Genomic DNA, 21,828 nt, shown 5'->3' with positions numbered 1-21,828 from the left:
ATATATTTTATTTTTGCATTTTCCAATTAAGAACATTCAAAACAAAAGTGAAAAGATATTAGACAACAATAGGACAAAGTGACAGTAACAGACGAGTGTAAAAAAAAAATATATATTATAATTATATATACAAACATACAATAAGGAAAAAAATATATAATGAGACATTGGATCACTTGCCGTAGGCTACATATTATACATTACGTGTGAAACATTATGTGAGGATTATATAGAGATTCAATCAATGAGATGTGGGGGGAGATTCTCCATATAGTCAGTAAAAGGTTGCCAAATTCTGTAAAATGTCTTTATTAACTTATTCCTCAAGCAGTAAGTGATTTTCTCCAAAGGGATACAACTATTAACTTCCGATAGCCACATTGCAACTGGCAGGGAGGAATCCAATTTCCATTTCAAGGCAATACATTTCTTGGCAATCGCTAGCAATATTTCTGTTAGCTTTATAGTATGGCTTTGCCTAAGATTGGTGTTAGTAAAGTTGCCCAGTAGACAGACCTCCAGGTCTAAAGGGAATGCAACCCCGTGAATTGAGGATATGGCCCCTGCCAGAAACCGTGTAGTTTTGAACACTGCCAAGTGGAATGGAGGAATGTTCCTTCATCTGAGCCACATCTAAAACATAGGGAGGAGATATCTGGGTTGAACTTGTGCAGTCTAGATGGGGTGATATAGAGCTGATGGAGGAAATTAAACTGGATCAGTCTGTATCTGGAGTTCAATGTGGATGTAACACCATCCCTGCATAGGTCACTCCATAGACCCTCATCAAGATCAATACCCAGATCTTTTTCCCATCTAAGTCGGGGTTTATCTAGCTCAGGCAGTGTTAGTCCTGACATAAGAGCATCATATACACAGGAAATTGTCTTGAACAGTGGTTGGTCTGCGTGGCAGAGTTGTTCAATAGGTGACATCTTAGGTAGGTTCCATTGTCCCTTGAGAGTCACCCTAATAAAGTTTCGTAGTTGTAGGTAGCTCAAGAAGTCCCTGTTAGGCAAGCGGTATTTCTGTTTCAGCTTATCAAAAGACATAAGAACTCCCTCCTCGTAACAATGTTCCAGAAGAGTGATCCCCTTATCAGACCATGGTCTAAAGTTACTATTCTGGAAAAAAATAGGAATCAATCTATTGTTCCATAAAGGGGTTTTAGGGGAAAGAAATCCCCCTCATCCGAACAGCTCATGCAATTTGCACCATGCCAGGACAGAATGTATGATTAAAGGGTCGTCTGTGATGGTTTTTATACAATTTCTGTCCCATTTGTAAAACAATTCTGCCCCAGTGTCATCATTTACCTCAAGCTTTTCAATGTTCAACCATGAGGGAGAGGGACCATTGTCAAACCTCTGAGCCAGAAACCTAGACTGTGCAGCCCAGTAGTACATTCTAAAATTGGGGAGGTTTAACCTTTTAAAGCTAGGGGGCAGATTTTTCACCTTTGGATAAATAGCGTGCCCAATTTCAACTTCCTGCTACTCATGCCTAGAATATACAATATGCATATTCTTCATAGATTTGGATAGAAAACAATCTGAAGTTTCTAGAAATGTTTGAATCATGTCTGTTAGTATAACACAACTTATGTAGCAGGCAAAACCCTGAGGGCTAACTGTTCAGAATTATTTTAATTTTTTTCCCATCTCTCTTCCCTAAATTGTCTTTGCCATTGGAAATTTAATAGGAACAGTTCCTACCGCTTCCACACGATGTCGCCAGTGTTTGGAATATGGCTGAAGTTATTTCTTTGTCTTAACAGGAAGTAGGCCAACTTGGAACAGGGGATACATTTGTGAGTTGCACAAGATGTGGGGAGCAGAGCTTTTTCTTTTCGTTCATGTGTTGAATACAGATTGCCCCGTCTACAATTTGATCGATTATTAACGTTTAAAAATACCTAACGTTGTATTACAAAAGTAGTTTGAAATATTTTGGCAAAGTTTATAGGCAACTTTTGAAATATTTTGTAGTGACGTTGCATTTTTCTAAGCTGTTTTTTTATGGATCAAACTCGCTTTATAAAATTTACATTTTCGATATATATGGACGGAATTAATCGTACAAAAGGACCAATTGTGATGTTTATGGGACATATTGGAGTGCCAACAAAAGAAGCTTGTCAAAGGTAATGCATATTTAATATTTTATTTCAGTGTTTTGTGTAGCGTCTGCTACGCTAGCCCCTTTGTTTACTGCTGGTGAGGATGGCTGCAGGCTATCAGATAATAGCTTCATATGCTTTCGCAAAAAAGGCATTTTAAAAATCTGACATGTTGGCTGGATTGTAGCTTTAATTGAGTGTAGCTTTAATTGAGTATCTTACACGTGTGATTTAATGAAAGTTTGAATTTTATAGAATTTTATTTGAATCTGGCGCTCTGCATTTCCCCTGGAAATTGGCCAGTTGAGACGCTAGCGTCTCCCCTATGACTGTAATCAAGGGTCAGTTTATCCAGGCTAACCCTAGGGGTTTTTCCGTGCCAGATAAACCATCTGGTCAGCTTGTCGAGAGAGGGAAAAATGCTGCGGGAGCAGGGATAGGGAGAGATTGAAACAGATATAGAAATCTGGGCAGGACATTCATTTTAATTACATTGATTCTACCCAGTAGATTGAGAGGTAGGTCCATCCATTTACAAAGGTCACCCTCCACCTTTTGCAACAAACTGGCCAGATTGAGTTTATAAAGGTTGTTCAGATTACCATCCACCATTATGCCCAAATATGTGAGGCCCATAGGCGACCATCTAAAAGGAAACTTGTGCTTGATGGTATGATGGTCAAAGACAGACAACGGTAAGATTTCACTTTTATCAAAATTGACCTTATATCCAGAGAAAGAACTATAACACTGTAGTGGGATCTGCAAGTGAGAGAGGGAGTGTTCTGGGTTTGTTAGAAATAAGATAAGGTCGTCCGCAAAGAGTGATAATTTATAGGTATGGGGGCCCACCTCAAAGCCATGTATGTCAGGGCACGTTCTAATAGCCTCAGCCAACGGTTCGATGGCGAGGGCAAAGAGGTGGGGGCTAATTGGGCAACCTTGTCTGTTCCCCCTATAAAGAGGGAAGAGGAGGAAGTAATCCCATTGGTAGAAATATCTCAGTACCTCCAGGCTCTGATCAGGCCCTACACCCAAACAAGGGTACTGCGTTCATCCACCTCTGGCCTGCTCGCCTCCCTACCACTGAGGAAGTACAGTTCCCGCTCAGCCCAGTCAAAACTGTTCGCTGCTCTGGCCCCCCAATGGTGGAACAAACTCCTTCACGACGCCAGGACAGCGGAGTCAATCACCACCTTCCGGAGACACCTGAAACCCCACCTCTTTTAGGAATACCTAGGATAGGATAAAGTAATCCTTCTCACCCCCCTTAAAAGATTTAGATGCACTATTGTAAAGTGGCTGTTCCACTGGATGTCATAAGGTGAATGCACCAATTTGTAAGTCGCTCTGGATAAGAGCGTCTGCTAAATGACTTAAATGTAAATGTAATGTAAATGTATGTGTCTTGTGTGGGTGTGAATAAAAATAGTCGTCCCTATCCTGTGGGTGCAACTGTCTACAGATCTCTAGTAAATTGAGATCTTTCATGAATGACATGGTGAGCTTGCCGGCTTTGGTAATAAGTGAGGGTTTATCAGAGGACCTATCAAGAACTGTATCTAACCAAAAATTTAAATCTCCTCCAACCAGTAGCTATCCTGATGGTGCTTGAGTGACCTGAATGAAGACATTCTGAATAAACATATGGTCATCGAAGTTAGGAGCATAAATATTCAATAGGGTCCAAGACTCTGAAAACATATGCCCCTGCACCAAAACAAACCTAACAGAGGGATGTTGACGCAGAAGGGGATGTGTTTACTTATCAAAATTGCAGTTCCTCTTGCTTTGGAGTTAAAAGAGGATGCAACAACTTGTCCTACCCATTCCCTCTTCAATTTCTTGTGTTCACTGGCTGTAAGATGTGTTTCTTGTAAAAACACAATGTCAGCCTTTAATTTCTTAAGGTATGTATAGACTCTTTTCCTTTTAATTGGGCTGTTAACTTCTTCGAGATAGGGGGCGCTCTTCATTTTTGGATAAAAAAAACGTTCCCGTTTTAAACAAGATATTTTGTCACGAAAAGATGCTTGACTATGCATGTAATTGACAGCTTTGGAAAGAAAAAACTCTGACGTTTCTAAAACTGCAAAGATATTATCTGTGAGTGCCCCAGAACTAATGCTACAGGCAAAACCAAGATGAAGTTTCATACAGGAAATGCCCCAGATTCTGAAGGCGCTGTGTTCCAATGTCTCCTTATATGGCTGTGAATGCGCCAGGAATGAGCCTGCCCTTTCTGTCGTTTCTCCAAGGTGTCTGCAGCATTGTGACGTATTTGTAGGCATATCATTGGAAGATTGACCATAAGAGACATTTACCAGGTGTCCGCCTGGTGTACTATGTCGAAATTATTGCGTAATCTCTAGGTCCATGCGCGTTCCATTTCTTCAGAAGACAAAGGCAACTGCCACGAAGGATTTATCATCGATAGATATGTGAAAAACACCTTGAGGATTGATTTTAAACATCGTTTGCCATGTTTCTGTCGATATTATGGAGTTAATTTGGAAAAAAAGTTTGTGTTTTAATGACTTAATTTTCGTTTTTTTTCTTACCCAAACGTGATGAAGAAAACGGAGCGATTTGTCAACACAAATAATCTTTTTGTAAAAACTGAACATTTGCTATCTAACTGAGAGTCTCCTCATTGAAAACATCTGAAGTTCTTCAAAGGTAAATTATTTTATTTGAATGCTTTTCTGTTTTTTTTGTGAAAATGTTGCATGCTGAATGCCAGGCATAATCCTATGCTAGGCTATCAATACTGTTACACAAATGCTTGTTTTGCTATGGTTGAGAAGCATATTTTGAAAATCTGAGACGACAGTGTTGTTAACAAAAGGCTAATAAGCTTGAGAGCAAATAGATTGATTTCATTTAATTTGCGATTTTCATGAATAGTTAACGTTGCGTTATGCTAATGAGCTTGCGGATAGATTTACACAATCCTGGATACAGGTTTTTTTTCGTAGATAAACGTGACGCAGAAAATGGAGCGATTTGTCCTAAACAAATAATCTTTCAGGAAAAACTGAACATTTGCTATCTAACTGAGAGTCTCCTCATTGAAAACATCTGAAGTTCTTCAAAGGTAATTGATTTTATTTGAATGCTTTTCTGTTTTTTGTGAAAATGTTGCCTGCTGAATGCTAACGCTAAATGCTACGCTAGCTATCAATACTGTTACACAAATGCTTGTTGAGAAGCATATTTTTGAAAATCTGAGATGACAGTGTTGTTAACAAAAGGCTAAGCTTGAGAGCTAGCATATTGATTTAATTTAATTTGCGATTTTCATGAATAGTTAACGTTGCGTTATGGTAATGGGCTTGAGGCTGTAGTCACGATCCCGGATCCGGGATGGCTCAACGCAAGAAGTTAAGATCTTTTACATTGAATGTGACATATTTTAGTGGATTAAGCATAAATTGGGTTTCAAATATGTAATTGAATGGAAATCTATCATTTGTAGATAATTAGGAAATGTTTCAACTTTGGTTTGAACACAGAAGTGACCTATGTGTCTCTTTAGGAAGGAAACAATAAACATAGAAAAAAGTAAGAAAAAAATAAGAAAAATACCACCCACCCCGATTGTCAGACTAAAACACCAATCCCAACAATCAAACATGAATACACTTGTAGAGATACGTTGCTGCTCGCTTTCCATCTTGCTCTTACTAGCTAAACCTTGGCGTAAACTAAAACCTGCGAGCTCTCTAAGTTGAAAACAAACGTTGTGAATAGATATTTATGGTTGAATATTTACTGCCCACGGTAAGGACTGCTTGAGTCTCTTTTCGAAAGATTAACATAAATGAGGGGGAAAGCAGTGGGCCTAAGCCCACTTATTTGCTTCGCCCAGTGGATATGGACTAAACCAAAATATACTCTCCTGTAAATGTAATAGAACTCACCCCGGGAAGATACGGTTAGTTGAAAACAAACAAACTGCATTTTATCCCCCAGAGAGGCCGTCCTGGCTCAGACGTCGCTCAGTTCTTTGAGAAAAGTGTGCACTTCTCCCGGTGTCTTGAAGAGATGGCTTCGGCCTTTGTACTGAACTTTCATCCGCGCAGGGGGGATGAGGTAGCCGGTGATGTTCTTCTCCTTCAGTGCTTTGGCGGCAGGTCTGAACTGCTTGCGGCGTCTGGCGAGGTCCGCGCTCATATCCGGGAAAAGGCTGACCCTCTTCCCATCGATGGTGATGTCCCCTTTGGCTCTTGCGAGTTGCAGTATCTTCTCTCTGTCTTGGAAACGGAGGAACCTGATCAGGACGGCCCGTGGGGGCTCATCTGGCCGGGGTTTCGGCACTGATGTTCTGTGGGCGAGTACGATTTCCAGCGGCTTGGTGAAGTTGATTATGCATAGGACCTCTGGGATCAATTGAGTGAAGAAACGGACTGGGTCACGGCCCTCGCTGTCCTCTTTCAATCGCACCACACGGATTACTACTCTAGTTCTCCATCTGATCTACCTCGTTTTTGAGGTAGGCATTGTCCTTTTGCAGTTGTATCAAGACTTGGTCATGTCGAGCGATGGTATCTTCAACTGTGCTAATGCGCAACTCTGCCTCAGTCGTTCTCAAAAGGAGATCATTCATGGAGGATTTCAGGTCGTCAATGGAAGAATGGAGTTCAGCCGATTTCTTATCAATTTTCATAGAACGACCTTTGTTACCATCCTGAATTTCCCGGAGGAGAGTAGCCAGCATGTCGGCAGGCTCGCAAGAGGCTGCTGGGAGCAACAGTCTGGAACTGTTGTCTGAGTTATGAGGGCTAATGCTAATCTTGCTAGCTGTAGCGTTATCGTTGTCTTGGGAATCAACAACGTTTTGGTCGTCCTTCTTGCCTCTCGGTCGGGGGTCCATGGCTCTTTGGGAAGGTAAGTACTTGACAATTTATCAGCCGATGTTAGAATATTGTTTCAACGTTGTTATTTAAGTAAAAAATAAAAGTTATTCTAAGAGCTCGGTTTGTCAACGTTTGCTCAGCTCCGCCGCATCACGTGCTCCCGTGAACACTGTTTTTATTCATCATTATTACAAACATAAAACACGCTTCTCCCTACTTCCGCTCGCGCTGCAATGAATGAGTAGCCAAGTGTAATCGATAACCGTGCATTTTTATTATTAGCAGCTTGTCTTGTCTATTTTAATATTGATGAATATTTTACTTTCTCTGGTCATAGGAACAACATGAATTTTTGCACGAGGCAGATGCGGTGCAACTCGAGTTTCTCCAGGTGGAAGACGGTGTCCTCCCCTCTGTCTGGTCAGTCTCACCAGAGGAAAGGAAGGAGAGAGCAGGGACCGTGAGAGGCGGAACCTCTGCTGCTCTCTCTCTCCCTTTGCTGAGACTAATGCCGTGTTCAAAACAACTGGGAACTGGGAAATCTCCGACATCTGCAGAGTGTTTAAGACAACTGGGAACTGGGAATTATGTTTTCGAAACGATCATCCAACTCGGAATTCAAAGTCCGAAATTCATCTTTCTGAAGCGCAGACTTTCTTGACCTGAAGACCACTAACGTCATGATTTGAGGATTTGTAGCAATTGATCTAGCAAGAGTATGTGAGTAACGCCACACTGTCCTTGCTGGGCTTTTCTTAAAGCACAAATCATGCAGAAGAGGACTGTAGGTTCTTGTAACTTCCAGATTTCACTCTGCTGGCGTCTTGATTGGCATTGACTATCATGTTAGGATGATGACATATTGGCCCTTATAGTGCATTCTGGATTTCAGCATGAATACAGGTTTCTGAAGGGGCTCAACTCAATTCACTGTTGGTGAATAAATTAATATTTATGATTGATTATTACTTATGACTGATTGTCTAAGAGCCAACAAATATCCTTGTTTTGTCCTGGCATACGCCCTGATAGATGCACGCACACACGCACGCACATACACACACACACACACCCTCAAAGCTAGAATGCTAATTATTGCTAATTATCGGCATGCATGTTGCTCTCCCATTAGCTCCAGGGGACCATCCCTGCCATGCTGGGATATGTAACCTGGGGGGCATGGTGTACGGTGTCTGACCCCACAACACACTCCAGGCAGACGCACACGCTGCCAGAAATATTCCAATAAATATTCAGAGTGAGGGATGTCGCATTCTGCCAAAGGGGTGCCGAAATAAAATAGGTTAAATACAGGATGGATTCCCATAGAAATATAATTAGTCATTCCATGATGGATCCATGGCTTTGTCATCACATACTTCAAGTAATTCATTTATATAAACAGGACTTGGAGAAAAAAAAAAGTATTTTTTTAGGGGTTACTGAATTTATGGTGAATTATTGAAATGGTGATATAATATTATTAAATATATTATTTGAGCTATTAGAGGTGTTATGAAGCCAGCCAGTACAGTAGCAAGATTGGTTAGAGACAATAGAGCTACGTGGAAACCATTGTACCTAACAGAGGAGTACAGGCCACGTATTGATTTGATTCACCTTCAGGGAGTCAGAGTCATAGAGCTCTATTTTCGGCTGCCATTAACGCACGCTCTTTGGCAATTTTGACTTGTCAAAGCCAGGCGCCAGGGTTGGTAATTTACTTGTCTTATATCAGCTTACTTGTGCCGAGGAGGGAGGGGTGGAAATCATTTAGTTGTGTCCTTAAAAACGTGCACCAATGTGCAAATTTCAAGCAGCGCTACTGGTGACATACCAAAACCTGTTCTTAGCTGTAACTCAATTGGTTATGGCATCGATTTTGCCAGCGGAGTAGCCTGATCAATGATTATATGCTAATGTTTCATTAAAATATCACCAGCAGCAAAACAGTCAACAGACATTACATTTTTTTCTTTATATTTGGCATTATATTTGTCCATGCAGCTTCTGTGAAAGGTTTGGACTATTTATGCCCATTGAATGAAAGTTGTCAGTCACTGTAGGGAATCTGTTTAGGCACATTAAGTTATTATTATTTTTCCTTTGCAATTTATTGTTTTAAAAAAATAGTTTTTCCCTTCCTTTGTAATTTATTGTTTTTCCTTTGTGATTTTGTTAACAAAATGGATCTTCCACTTTCGTCTGTTGGACATAACAGTCAAATCGCGGGAATAGTGGAGCAGGTTGAGAGTTTCAAGTTCCTTGGTGTCCACATCACCAACAAACTAACATGGTCCAAGCACATCAAGACAGTCGTGAAGAGGGCATGACAAAACCTATTCAGGAGACTGAAAATATTTAGCATGGGTCCTAAGATCCTAAAAAGGTTCTCCAGCTGCACCATCGAGAGCATCCTGACTGGTTGCATCATTCCCTGGTATGTCAACTGCTCTGCCTCCGACCGCAAGGCACTAAAAGGGTAGTGCGTACGGCCCAGTACATAACTGGGGCCAAGCTTCCTGCCATCCAGGATCTCTATACCAGGCTGTGTCAGAAGAAGGCCCTAAAAATTGTCAGACTCCAAGCCACCCTAGTCTAAACCCTTAGGTTTGTTAAAATAGAGCTCATGGTAATAATATAAAAATAAATAGATTTGTCTGTTTATTTTTCTAAATGTTGTATCAATAGAAAGAGTGCACAGCATGCAATGAATATGTATTTTTTGTGATACAAATAACTTCCGTAATCTAACTGTTCATACCCTATATATACAAAAACATATGTGGACACACCTTCAAATGAGTGGATTTGGCTATTTCAGCCACACCCGTTGCTGACAGGTGTATAAAATCGAGCACACAGCCATGCAATCTCCATAGACAAACATTGGCAGTAGAATGGCCTTACTGAAGAGCTCAGTGACTTTCAATGTGGCGCCGTCATAGGATGCCACCTTTCCAACAAGTTAGTTTGTCCAAAAAGTTCATTTCTGGCCTGATAGAGCTGCCCCGGTCAACTGTAAGTGCTGTTATTGTGAATTGAAAACATCAAGGAGCAACAACAACTCAAGCACACAAGCTCAAAGAATGGTACCACCAAGTGCTGAAGCACATAGCACGTAAAAATCTGTCCTCGGTTGCATCACTCACTACCGAGTTCCAAAGCTTGCCGCCATTGAAGTACAAAGCAGTGGAAACGCGTTCTTTGGAGTGATGAATCACGCGTCATCTGGCAGTCTGACGGACAAATATGATTTTGTCGGATGCCAGGAGAACGCTACCTGCCCTAATGCCAACTGTACATTTTGGTGGAGGAGGAATAATGGTCTAGGGCTGTTTTTCATGGTTCAGGCTAGGCCCCTTAGTTCCAGTGTTGGGAAATCTTAGCACTACAGCATACAATGACAATCTAGACAATTCTGTGCTTCCAACTTTGTGGCAACAGTTTAGGAAAGGCCCTTTGCTGTTTCAGCATGACAAATCAAATCAAATGTATTTATATAGTCCTTCGTACATCAGCTGATATCTCAAAGTGCTGTACAGAAACCCAGCCTAAAACCCCAAACAGCAAGCAATGCAGGTTTAGAAGCACGACAATGCCCCTGTGCACAAAGCGAGGTCCATACAGAAATGGTTTGTCGAGATCGGTGTGGAAGAACTTGACTGGCCTGCACAGAGCCCTAAACTCAATCCCATTGAACACCTTTGGGATGAATTGGAACACCGACTGCGAGCCAGGCCTAATCACCCAACATCAGTGCCCGACCTCACTAATGCATTTGTGGCTGAATGGAAGCAAGTCCCTGCAGCAATGTTACAACAATTAGTGGAGCCTTCCCAAAAGAATGGTGGCTTTTATAGCAGCAAAGAGGGGACCAACTCCATATTAATGGAGATGTTCGACGAGCAGGTGTCCACATACTTTTGGTCATGCAGTGTCAAATTGCAAAACACGACATGCACAACTCTTGTTGAAACAAGACGTCATGTTATTGTATATAAACTGTTGCTCGTGGTAACGTGGCAGCGCACTCCGAGAACGACAAAGACACCTTCCCTGTAAGCTAACACAATGTAAATATACGGAATGAGTGAAATTATAATATGCAGTGCGATTTATGTAACTTTTTTTGAACAATTTCTGTGAGGTCGTACTTTATCGCAGCTCCCGTTTATTAAAAATGATACGGAGTGTTCACAGCTGTCTTTGCGAGGGGTAAAATGGCAACCTTATTCTTTGAACTAGCTCAACGGCCATTATTTACATTATCTGAATAAGGATACAGTCACGGCCAGGGAACAGGATTTTGTGACGCACCATTTCTCCCATAATGCACCCCACCGACCATATATCCACTGCAGGTACAAAGAGAGAGTGAGAGATAAGTCAGAGGTTAGCATTAGAAAAGAAAATGTAGGCTCTTTCTCAGTTCCTTTATCCTCGATCCCTTGCATCCTTTCTCCTCTCTTCTTTCTCAAAACTTATTAGAGGTGAAGATTCAAGGTCCCTGTTCGGAATATTATGAATAAATGACTAAACAATATTCTAATTTTAAATAGAACTGCAACTAAGTAAATTTATACTCTGTTTTATTATATCTGTTTAACAATATGAGTTCATAAGAAGGGATTATGTGACACGGACAAGGAGTAATTAAAGTTAATGAACACCATTTCAACTAGGCAGGGGAAGAATGGGTTGTGGATAAAGTAAGCAGATAGGTTAACGACCCTATGGTTGAACCGACGAAACTTAGCTCTGGGGTGTTTTAGATAAGGCAGTGAGTGCATTCCTAGGTTTTCTGTTAATTAGAGCTGTCAGCTAAGTGGTGATCGATAATGGTGAGGGTTCAAGAGATAATTCAGTTATGTTGTGTGACCTGTGAATGTGTTAGTGAGTTAGAATGAACTTTTAAACTCACTTAATTATAGGTCGGGAGGAGGGGCTTCATTCTAGAAGCAACGAAATGATGTCATGTTATTGTATATAAACTCTTGCTCGTGGTAACGCGCTCTGAGAATAAATTCTGTTACCTATTATTGATAAGTCTGGTCTCCGTCTATTTTATGCAAACAAGAATCTTACAAATTCTCATTAAAATAGATTAAGGGAATTCAATTAATGAAAACATATTGGAATAATTAAATTACAGTAACAGTCCCTCCCCTTGGACCTTCAAGTTCTCCTCCGATGCGTTTTGAGAATGAGGTGAGGAGATGATAGAGGGTGCAAGGAATCGAGGAATGAGGAATTAAGAAAGAACCCTTGTTGGTAGAGAGCTATCGGAAACAAAGTAATTTGAATGTGGCGGTTGATTATTCAGACTGAGAAATAATTAGTGTCAGAGAAGAGAGGTAGCATGCAGACAAATGACTATTCCACTAATAAAGAGAAGCAGGTAGAGTCTCCAGGGGCTTTGCTGGTGGCAGGAAATCCATGGTCTGCTCTCTCTGCCTATGTCTAGTCTAATTTTATATTTACCCAGGTAAGTTGACTAAGAACATATTCTCATTTACAGCAACGACCTGGGAAATAGTTACAACATGGGAAATAGTTACAGGGGAGAGGATGAATAAGCCAATTGGAAGCTGGGGATGATTAGGTGGCCAGATTGGGAAATTCGGCAGGACACCAGGGTTAACACCCTTACGATAAGTGCCATGGGATCTTTAGTGACCACAGAGAGTCATGACTCTCATTTAACATCCCATCCAAAAGACAGCACCCTACACAGGGCAATGTCCCCAATCACTGCAGCATTTTTTTAAACAGAGGAAGGAGTTCCTTCTACTGGCCCTCCAAAACCCCTTCCAGCAGAATCTAATCTCCCATCCAGAGATCGACCAGTACCAACCCTGTTTAGCTTCAGAGGCAAGCCAGGAATGGGATGCAGGGTGGTATGCTGTGAACCATACAACTATTCAGTAATCACCAAGGTCACCAGTTAAATACAGAGCTATAAAGGTTTATTTACACATTCATTTACTCAATCCATTCAATGGAGGCTAGAGTTAGCTACCGGAAGTACCTTTATCTAATTTCCAAAAGGGTACTTGGATTCGAAACACAGTGCATAAAATTAGGTGTTCAAGGCACACACTTGACCCCAACCCTGGCTGTTAGTGCAAGTGCATGTTACAATGTTAGAATGCGCCCAGCAGAGGTGTGTTACAGTATTAGAACACACTCAACCAGTAGCATTTTACAGTGTTAGAACACCGGAACACATTTTCAAACCTGTCTTACCGTTATCTTTGTACCCCATGCCCAGGATGACCTCTGGAGCTCTGTAGTACCGTGTCACCACGTACGGAGTCATCATGAAGCTGGTGCCTGCAGTCCTTGCCAGGCCAAAGTCCAGGATCTTCAGTGTACAATCAGACTTCACCACTATATTGCTAGGTTTCAGGTCCTTCAGACGGAAAATTTGATTAATTCTATTTCTAGGTTGGAGGACGTCTCACCATGTGTATGATGCCAGCGGAGTGCAAGTGTTTGATGCCACACACACATGCGTACAGTACACGTAAAGGCACACGCACTCACACACAGGTCTTCTCACCCTGTGTATAATTCCAGCTGAGTGCAGGTGTTTGATGCCACACAGCATCTGGTAGAGCAGGTAGGACATTCTCTCATGGTCTAGCTCCATCTGAATCACCTGGCATAGGTTGGCATCCATCAGCTCCATCACCAGGTACCTGGGATGGTGATACATACAGTTATAATATGTTTTCATAACTGGTAATGCACTGAGGCTGAGACTGGCTTTCTGGACACAGATTAAGACTAAAAAGCATGTTCAATGGAGAATATGGCTGTAGTAAAATAATCTCCAGAATGTCACTGTCATCTTTGCTTCAGAAAACCCTCAACACAAGAGAGACAGGGTAACACAAGGAGAGGATCTAATAGCCTACACTTCGGCATAACTGTTATAATAACGTTCACTGGAACAGAGGTCTAATAAAAGAGATGAGATGCTTCAACCCAAGAGGCCCTACTCTAATGTGGGCTCCCGAGTGGCACAGTGGTCTAAGGCACTGCATCTCAGTGCTAGAGGTGTCACTACAGACCCCGTTTTGATTCCAGGCTGTATCACAACCGGCAGTGATTGGGAGTCCCATAGGGCGGCGCACAATTAGCCCAGCGTCGTCCAGGTTAGGGTTCGGCCGGGGTAGGCCGTCATTGTAAATAAAAATGTGTTCTTGAATGACTTGCCTCGTTAAATAAAGGTTAAATAAAAAAACGTATGATTCCCACTCTAATCCCTACCACATTTCTTCTCTCCTTCCTCCTTTATTCCTCCTTTACATCTATTCTCAACACAATGGACACCACACTGCAGAACATCAATGGGAATCTACATACTCTTTCTCAAACATGTACATACTTAAAACATCTCTTGGGTAGGGGGCAGTATTTTCACCTCCGGATGAAAAGTGTGCCCAAAGTACACTGCCTGTTTCTCAGGCCCAGAAGCTAGGATAAGCATATAATTGGTAGATTTGGATAGAAAACAGAACAGATATGGCAGGCAAAACCCAGAGGACAAACCATCCAGGGGGGAAAAATTGAGGTCATAGGATTTTCCAATTGTTTTCTATGGGATACCCTTATTATTAGGAACCTGGTTGCAGTTCCTATGGCTTCCACTAGATGTCCACAGAACAATTTCTAAAGACTATGTTTTTTTGAAAAATGAAGAGGTAGTCCTATTCATTGTAAGTGTCACTCCAGGTGGACTCTACTGTTTTGGTGCGCGTGAACTGGACATAAAGAAGGACATTATAGAACAAAAGGACCATTTGTGATGTTTCTGGGACATTTTGGAGTGGCAACAGAAGAAGATCTTCAACGGTAAGGCATTAATTATGTCGCTATTTCTGACTTTTGTGGAGCACCTGCCTGGTTGAAATATGATTTTCATGTCTTTGTATGCGGGGCGCTGTCCTCAGATAATCGCATGGTTTGCTTTCACCATAAAGCCTTTTTGAAATCTGACACAACGGCTGGATTAACAAGACGTTAAGCTTTATTTTGATGTATAACACATGCATTTTCAAGAATGTTAAATATTTTAATTTGGTATTTTTGAATTTCGCGCTCTGCAATTTCACCAGATGTTGGCCAGGTGGGAGGGTGCCCATAATAAGTAAAACATTTTTTTTTACTGTACATAGAAAAGACCATACTTATTTAAATTGCTGTAATACATTTTTAATTTCAAGCACATACTTTGTTTAATTTTTTTGCTGTTTTGGATTGAAAACAAACTCCATTCCTCAGAGACACACCATTCCTTGCACTACCTTGCACTGACAAGCATGCTTCCTTCCATTCACTGTAGTATCAGCAATCTACACATTCATGAATCATCCAGTACAAAAAGACAGAGCCTGAGGCTTCAAATTATACTACACTAATATCACTTTCACTGACATCACTCTTAGTGGTTATTTTCTCAGACTGAGAATAATTTAACAAGAGTCTTGAACGTACATAATATAATCTTGCTCATCTGAAATCAGACATAAGTCTGATGAAACTAGAAATGTAATTGTCCTACATAAAGTAAATATAATCTCACGATTATTCTTTTTTCCTCTGAATATTGTTTACTGTACTTACACATCCTGAAAGTCTTCTAGTGATTTCTGTGGTGTGAAAACATTTAATAAACTGATGATCTGAAAAAGAAAGACAACAGAAAAAACCTGGGTCAACATTCAGTATCAGGTTAACCAAGTCCATCTACAGTAACAACAATAACAGCACATTGCTGATTTCTTTTGCCATATTGAAAACTGGATATAGGGACACAAGAGAGAGAGAGAGAGAGACAGGCAGACAGACAGACATCTGCTCTGTGAGGATTATATCCATGGAGGATTATATCCCATCATACACATTGCCCCAGGCAGGCAAGAAATGTATTCTGGTCACATACTCACTTTATGGGGAGGGGACTCACTCTATCAGCACCACAGAATCGGCCAATAAAAGACCACAAAACACCAGCTAGACTATCATCTTGTTATTTGTTTAACCATAGAGACATCTCACATTTTTGTGATTGACACATTTCATGAGCACCAGTTCCCTGTATGCCCTCTTGGCATGGGTCTGGTTCTGAAAGGGTCTGCTGAGCTTCTTGATGGCCACGTTTCTGTCGAGGACTGCATCGTACCCGGCACTGCAGAAAACACAGGACAAAAACAATGAATTAGAACCACAGGAATGTACCAGTCAACTTACTGCCGTGTTTTTTTTGTCCATTCTAGTCATTAAGTTTCTATATGACAAAACAGGAAGTGAGTCAGAGACAGCACATGACAGACAAATGAGAATGATAAGTGAAGTCCTGTGAAAGATTGAAGGGTTTGCTATTGATCAAGATCGGTGGTCCTGGGCTCTTCCAGGGCCTTTCTGTCTGTTCTGACCATGATTGTAAACTATGGTCCTTCTGTAGCTCAGTTGGTAGAGCATGGCGCTTGTAACGCCAGGGTAGTGGGTTCGATTCCCGGGACCACCCATATGTAGAATGTAGAATGTATGCACACATGACTGTAAGTCGCTTTGGATAAAAAGCGTCTGCTAAATGGCATATATTATTATTATTATTATATTATTAACTAGCCTGGTCCCTGATCTGGTTCTGCTGTATAGCCAACTTCTATGGTAGTTGTCATGCCAAACAGCACAAACAGATGTGGGACCAGGCGAGGGTGTAACCATCTAAAGCCATTTGTGCTGATATTAGAATTACATAGGGAATACCTGTAGATTGACTTTAATGCAGACTTCTGATGCCAGAGAAAATCCACCAGAACCACCAGTGTAGACATATCCTTTGGGGCCCTGGTCAATAGTAGTGCACTATATAAAGTGCCTTCGGAATGTATTCAGACCCCTTGACTTTTCACACATTTTGTTACGTTACAGCCCTACTCTACAATGGATTAAACAAAATCCTCAGCAATCTAGACACAATATCCCATAATGACAAAGCGAAAACAGAAATTTTTGATAATAAAAAACAGAAATACCTTACTTACATCAGGGCCTTCGCTATGAGAGACTCTAAATTGAGCTCAGGTGCAACCCAATGGTTGCAACCCAATGGTTCTACAGAGTTCCTCTGTGGAGATGGGAGAACTTTCCACAAGGACAACCATCTTTTTTGCAGCACTCCACCAATCAGACCTTTATGGTAGTGGCCATAAAGGTTGTCCTTCCTTTACTCCTCAGTAAAAGGCACATGACAGCACACTTAGAGTTAGCAAAAAGGCACACCTAAAGACTCTCAGACCATGAGAAACAAGATTCTCTGGTCTGATGAAACCAATATTGAACTCTTTGGCCTGAATGCCAAGCTTCACTTCTGGAGGAAAGCTGGCACCATCCCTACGGTGAAGCATGGTGGTGGCAGTCTCATGCTGCGGGGATGTTTTCAGCGGCAGGGACTGGGAGACTAGTCGGGATCGAGGGACAGATGAACAGAGCAAAATACAGAGGGATCCTTGATGAAAACCTGCTCCAGAGAGCACAGGACCTCAGACTGGAGTGAAGGTTCACCTTCCAACAGGACAACGACACTAAGCACACAGCCAAGACAACGCAGGAGTGGCTTCGGGACAAGTCTCTGAATGTCCTTGAGTGGCCCAGTCAGAGCCCGGACTTGAACCCGATCTAACATATTTGGAGAGATCTGAAAATAGCTGTGCAGCAAAGACCCCCATCCAACCTGACAAAGCTTGAGAGGATCTGCAGAGAAGAATGGGAGAAACTCTTCAAATACAGGTGTGCCAAGCTTATACCCAAGAAGACTCGAGGCTGTAATCGCTGCCAAACGTGCGTCAACACAGGACTGAGTAATGGGTCTGAATACTTATGTAAAATGTGATATTTCAGTTGTATATTTTTTTATACAATTGCAAAATGTCTAAAACCTGTTTTAGCTTTGTCATTATGGGGTATTGTGTGTAGATTTATGAGAAAAAAAAACAATTAAATCCTGTTTAGAATAAGGCTGTAACGTAATATAGAGTACCCTTTCAAGCATGTTTCTTTATTTTTACTATGTTTTACCTTGTAAAATAATAGTGAAGACATCGAAACTATGCAATAACGCATAAGGAATAATGTAGTAACCAAAAAAGTATTAAAAACAAATCCCCCCCCCTCCCAAAAAGAAAGAAATCTGCTTTAATATTGTGGATAGATTGTTGCTTCCATCAATGTAATTGTCTGCATCATTTCCAATCAACCATATATTTTGGGGGTAAATATATGTATCTATATACATACATAATAATATGAATATCTTATCTTCTGGGGATGAGTAGCAGACAGTTGAATTTGGGCATGCTTTTCATTCAAAATTCAAAATGCTGCCCCCTATCCTAGAGAAGTTAAGCACCAGCTGTCAGAGCAGCTCACAGGTCACTGCACCTGTACATAGCCCATTTTTAAATAGCCTATCCAACTACCTCATCCCCATACTGTATGTATGTATTAATCTTGCTCCCTTGCACCCCAGTACCTCTACTTGCACATTCATCTTCTGCACATCTACCATTCCAGTGTTTAATTGCTATATTGTAATTACTTCGCCACCATGGCCTATTTATTGCCTTTCTTCCCTTATCCTACCTCATTTGCACACACTGTATATAGACTTTTTCTACTGTATTATTGACTATGTTTGTTTATTCCATGTGCACACAGTCATGGAATAAACAAACATAGTCAATAATACAGTAGAAAAAGTCCATATATGTGTCGAACTGCTTTGCTTTATCTTGGCCAGGTCGCAGTTGTAAATGAGAACTTGTTCTCAACTAACCTACCTGGTTAAATAAAGGTGAAATACATTTAAAAAATAAATAAAAGTATGGTTCAGTTTGGCTGCATGGTGGCCCTTGATGGACGAGAAAAAACATTAATGCAAGCTCATTGGCTCATATAGTTTGAGCTACAGTCCTGCATTCAAAAGCATGGGTACATGGATGTTATGTACCAAATTTGGTACTGATCAGTTAAGCGGTTCTGGAGAAGAAGACGTTTAAAGTAGTCAACATCAATACAAATGGTCCAAAATACATCAATCGCATATTGCATGATCGGTTTGATGTTGAGTTCTGATATTTGGCAAGCATGGTAAAATGACAGAAGTAGTTCATCCTGGGGTGATGTGCCCTATTTGTCCTGATGGTGGTACAGTGGGCCCACAGCTTGAACCCCAGCATTGCTGCTTGCAGCTTTAATAATCAATTTGGTATTTTTCTACAACTCTTCATTAATCAAACTCAAGGTTTTAATCTCATACATACTGTACAAACACATATACAAATACACGTGCCACCTTGATACACAGTATAAATCTTTGCAAAGATCATAATGCAATGACCATACAGCCACACAACTCTATCTACTAACACATTATACATCAACCAAATATTAAGGTATACAGTTGGTTTTGCCACTATAATGTACATTTTCATTCACTACACTATAAAGAGTGTAAAATGAGGATTCCAGTACTCACCAGACGATTCCCTGAGCCCCAGAACCGATGGATTTTAGATTCTGGTAACGTTTGAGAACTGTGAAGGTGGAATCTCCTACTTCCACACTGTAGAACTGGTTGTCCACTTTGCATTTGCTCATGTTGTAATGCTTGCCAATGTATGACACATCCAATTGTTTACCAAAACCCTGCAGTAAACAAACAAACAAACAAAGGTCAGTGATGTCACTTTCACCTCTCTGACTGGCTCTACCACCAGTTGAATTATTACATTTAAGCAATTTGTTCGTCCATTGTGCGTTTATTCGTTCATTCAAATCCAATTCAAATGTTATTAGTCACACGCGCCGAATACAACACAGTGAAATGCTTACTTACGAGCCCCTAACCGACAGTGCAGTTTCAAAAAATACAACAAATACACTATATATACAAAAGTAAATTAGTGGATTCTGCTATTTCAGCCACACCCATTGCTGACAGGTGTAAAAAAAAAAAAAAAATTTTTTTTTTTTTTTTTTAAATCGAGCACACAGCCATGCAATCTCCTTGGTCAAACATTGGCCTTACTGACGAGCTCACTGACTTTCAATGTGGATGCCACCTTTCCAACAAGTCAGTTCATCAAATTTCTGCCCTGCTACCCCAGTCAACTGTAAGTTATATTATTGTGCTGTTTTGCTCAGCCGCAAAGTGGTAGGCCGCACAAGCTCACGGAACGTTTCCGCCGTGTGCTGAAGCATGTAAAAATCGCCTGTCCTCGGTTGCAACATTCACAACCGAGTTCCAAACTGCATCTGGAAGCAACGCAGCACAATAACTGTTTGTCGGGAGCATCATGGAATGGGTTTCCATGAACATGTAGCCGCACACAAGCCTAAGATCACCATGTGCAATGCCATGTGTCGGCTGGAGTGGTGTAAAGCTCGCCACCATTGGACTCTGGAGCAGTGGAAACGCGTCCTCTGGCGTGATGAATCACGCTTCACCATCTGACAGTCCGACGGATGAATCTGGGATTGGCGGATGCAAGAATACTACCTGCCCGAATGCATAGTGTCAACTATAAAGTTTGATGGAGGAGGAATAATGGTCTGGGACTGTTTTTCATGGTGCAGGCTAAGCCCTTTAGCTCAAGTGAAGGGAAATCTTAATGATGCAACTTTGTGGCAACAGTTTGGGTAAGGCCCCCGTGCCCAAAGCGAGGTCCATACAGAAACGGTTTGTCTCGAACAGTGTGGAAGAACTTGAATGGCCTGCACAGAGCCCTGACCTCAACCCCATTGAACATCTTTGGGATGAATTGGAATGCCGACTGCGAGCCAGGCCTAATCGCCCAACATCAGTGCCCGACCTCGCTAATGCTCTTGTGACTGAATGGAAGCAAGTCCCCGCAGCAGTGTCCCAACATCTAGTGGAAAGCCTTCCCAGAAGAATGGAGGCTGTTATAGCAGCAAAGGGGGAACAACTCCATATGAATGCCCATGAATTTGGAATGAGATGTTGAAAGAGCAGGTGTCCACATACTTTTGGTCAAGTAGTGTATATAATACAGTTATATTTTTGTTTCATCAGACCAGAGGACATTTCTCCAAAAAGTACGATCTTTGACCTCATGTGCAGTTGCAAACTGTTGTCTGGCTTTTTTTATAGCGGTTTTGGAGCAGTGGCTTCTTCCTTGCTGAGCGGCCTTTCAGGTTATGTCGATATAGAACTCATTTTACTGTAGATATAGATACTTTTGTACCTGATTCCTCCAGCATCTTCACAAGGTCCTTTGCTGTTGTTCTGAGATTGATTTGCACTTTTCACACCAAAGTACATTCATCTCTAGGAGACAGAACGCATCTCCTTCCTGAGCGGTATGGCGGCTGCGTGGTTCCATGGTGTTTATACTTGAATGTGGTACCTTCAGGCATTTGGAAATTGCTCCCAAGGATGAACCAAACTTGTGGAGGTCTACAATTTTTTTCTGCGGTCTTGGCTGATTTCTTTTGATTTTCCCATGACGTCAAGCAGAGGCACTGAGTTTGAAGGTAGGCCTTGAAATACATCCACAGGTACTCCTCCAATTGACTCAAATTATGTCAATTAGCCTATCAGAAGCCATGACATAATTTTCTGGAATTTTCCAAGCTGTTTAACGGCACAGTCAACTTAGTGTATCTAAACTTCTGACCCACTGGAATTGTGATACAGTGAATTTTCAGTGAAACAATCTGTCTGTAAACAATTGTTGGAAAAATGACTTGTGTCATGCAAAGTATATGCCCTAACCGACTTGTCAAAACTATAGTTTGTTCAACAAGAAATTT

The 21,828-nt window shown here is 41.3% G+C and overlaps 1 protein-coding gene across 10 annotated transcripts in view; it reads right to left on the bottom strand.

Moving 5' to 3' along the window:
* The window catches only part of LOC118387819 (mitogen-activated protein kinase 10), an 84,842-nt gene that overhangs the window by 34,222 nt on the left and 28,792 nt on the right, over nucleotides 1-21,828 (bottom strand). For 7 of the 10 annotated variants that reach the window (XM_035776563.2, XM_035776558.2, XM_035776560.2 and 4 more), the window contains exons 3-8: nucleotides 19,532-19,701; nucleotides 16,048-16,177; nucleotides 15,613-15,671; nucleotides 13,544-13,682; nucleotides 13,228-13,393; nucleotides 11,265-11,336 (exon numbers count right to left, since the gene is read on the bottom strand). In XM_035776563.2, coding sequence (XP_035632456.1) covers nucleotides 11,265-11,336; nucleotides 13,228-13,393; nucleotides 13,544-13,682; nucleotides 15,613-15,671; nucleotides 16,048-16,177; nucleotides 19,532-19,653 — 688 coding nt within the window. In that variant the 5' untranslated portion in view covers nucleotides 19,654-19,701. The remainder of the gene's footprint in view (nucleotides 1-11,264; nucleotides 11,337-13,227; nucleotides 13,394-13,543; nucleotides 13,683-15,612; nucleotides 15,672-16,047; nucleotides 16,178-19,531; nucleotides 19,702-21,828) is intronic. The other 3 variants (XM_035776559.2, XM_035776561.2, XM_035776568.2) reach the window with 1 other exon arrangement.

This window comes from Oncorhynchus keta, unplaced genomic scaffold (assembly GCF_023373465.1).
Source record: "Oncorhynchus keta strain PuntledgeMale-10-30-2019 unplaced genomic scaffold, Oket_V2 Un_contig_20057_pilon_pilon, whole genome shotgun sequence".
Taxonomy (NCBI): Eukaryota; Metazoa; Chordata; class Actinopteri; order Salmoniformes; family Salmonidae; genus Oncorhynchus; species Oncorhynchus keta.
This window is presented reverse-complemented; position numbering and strand designations above follow the sequence as displayed.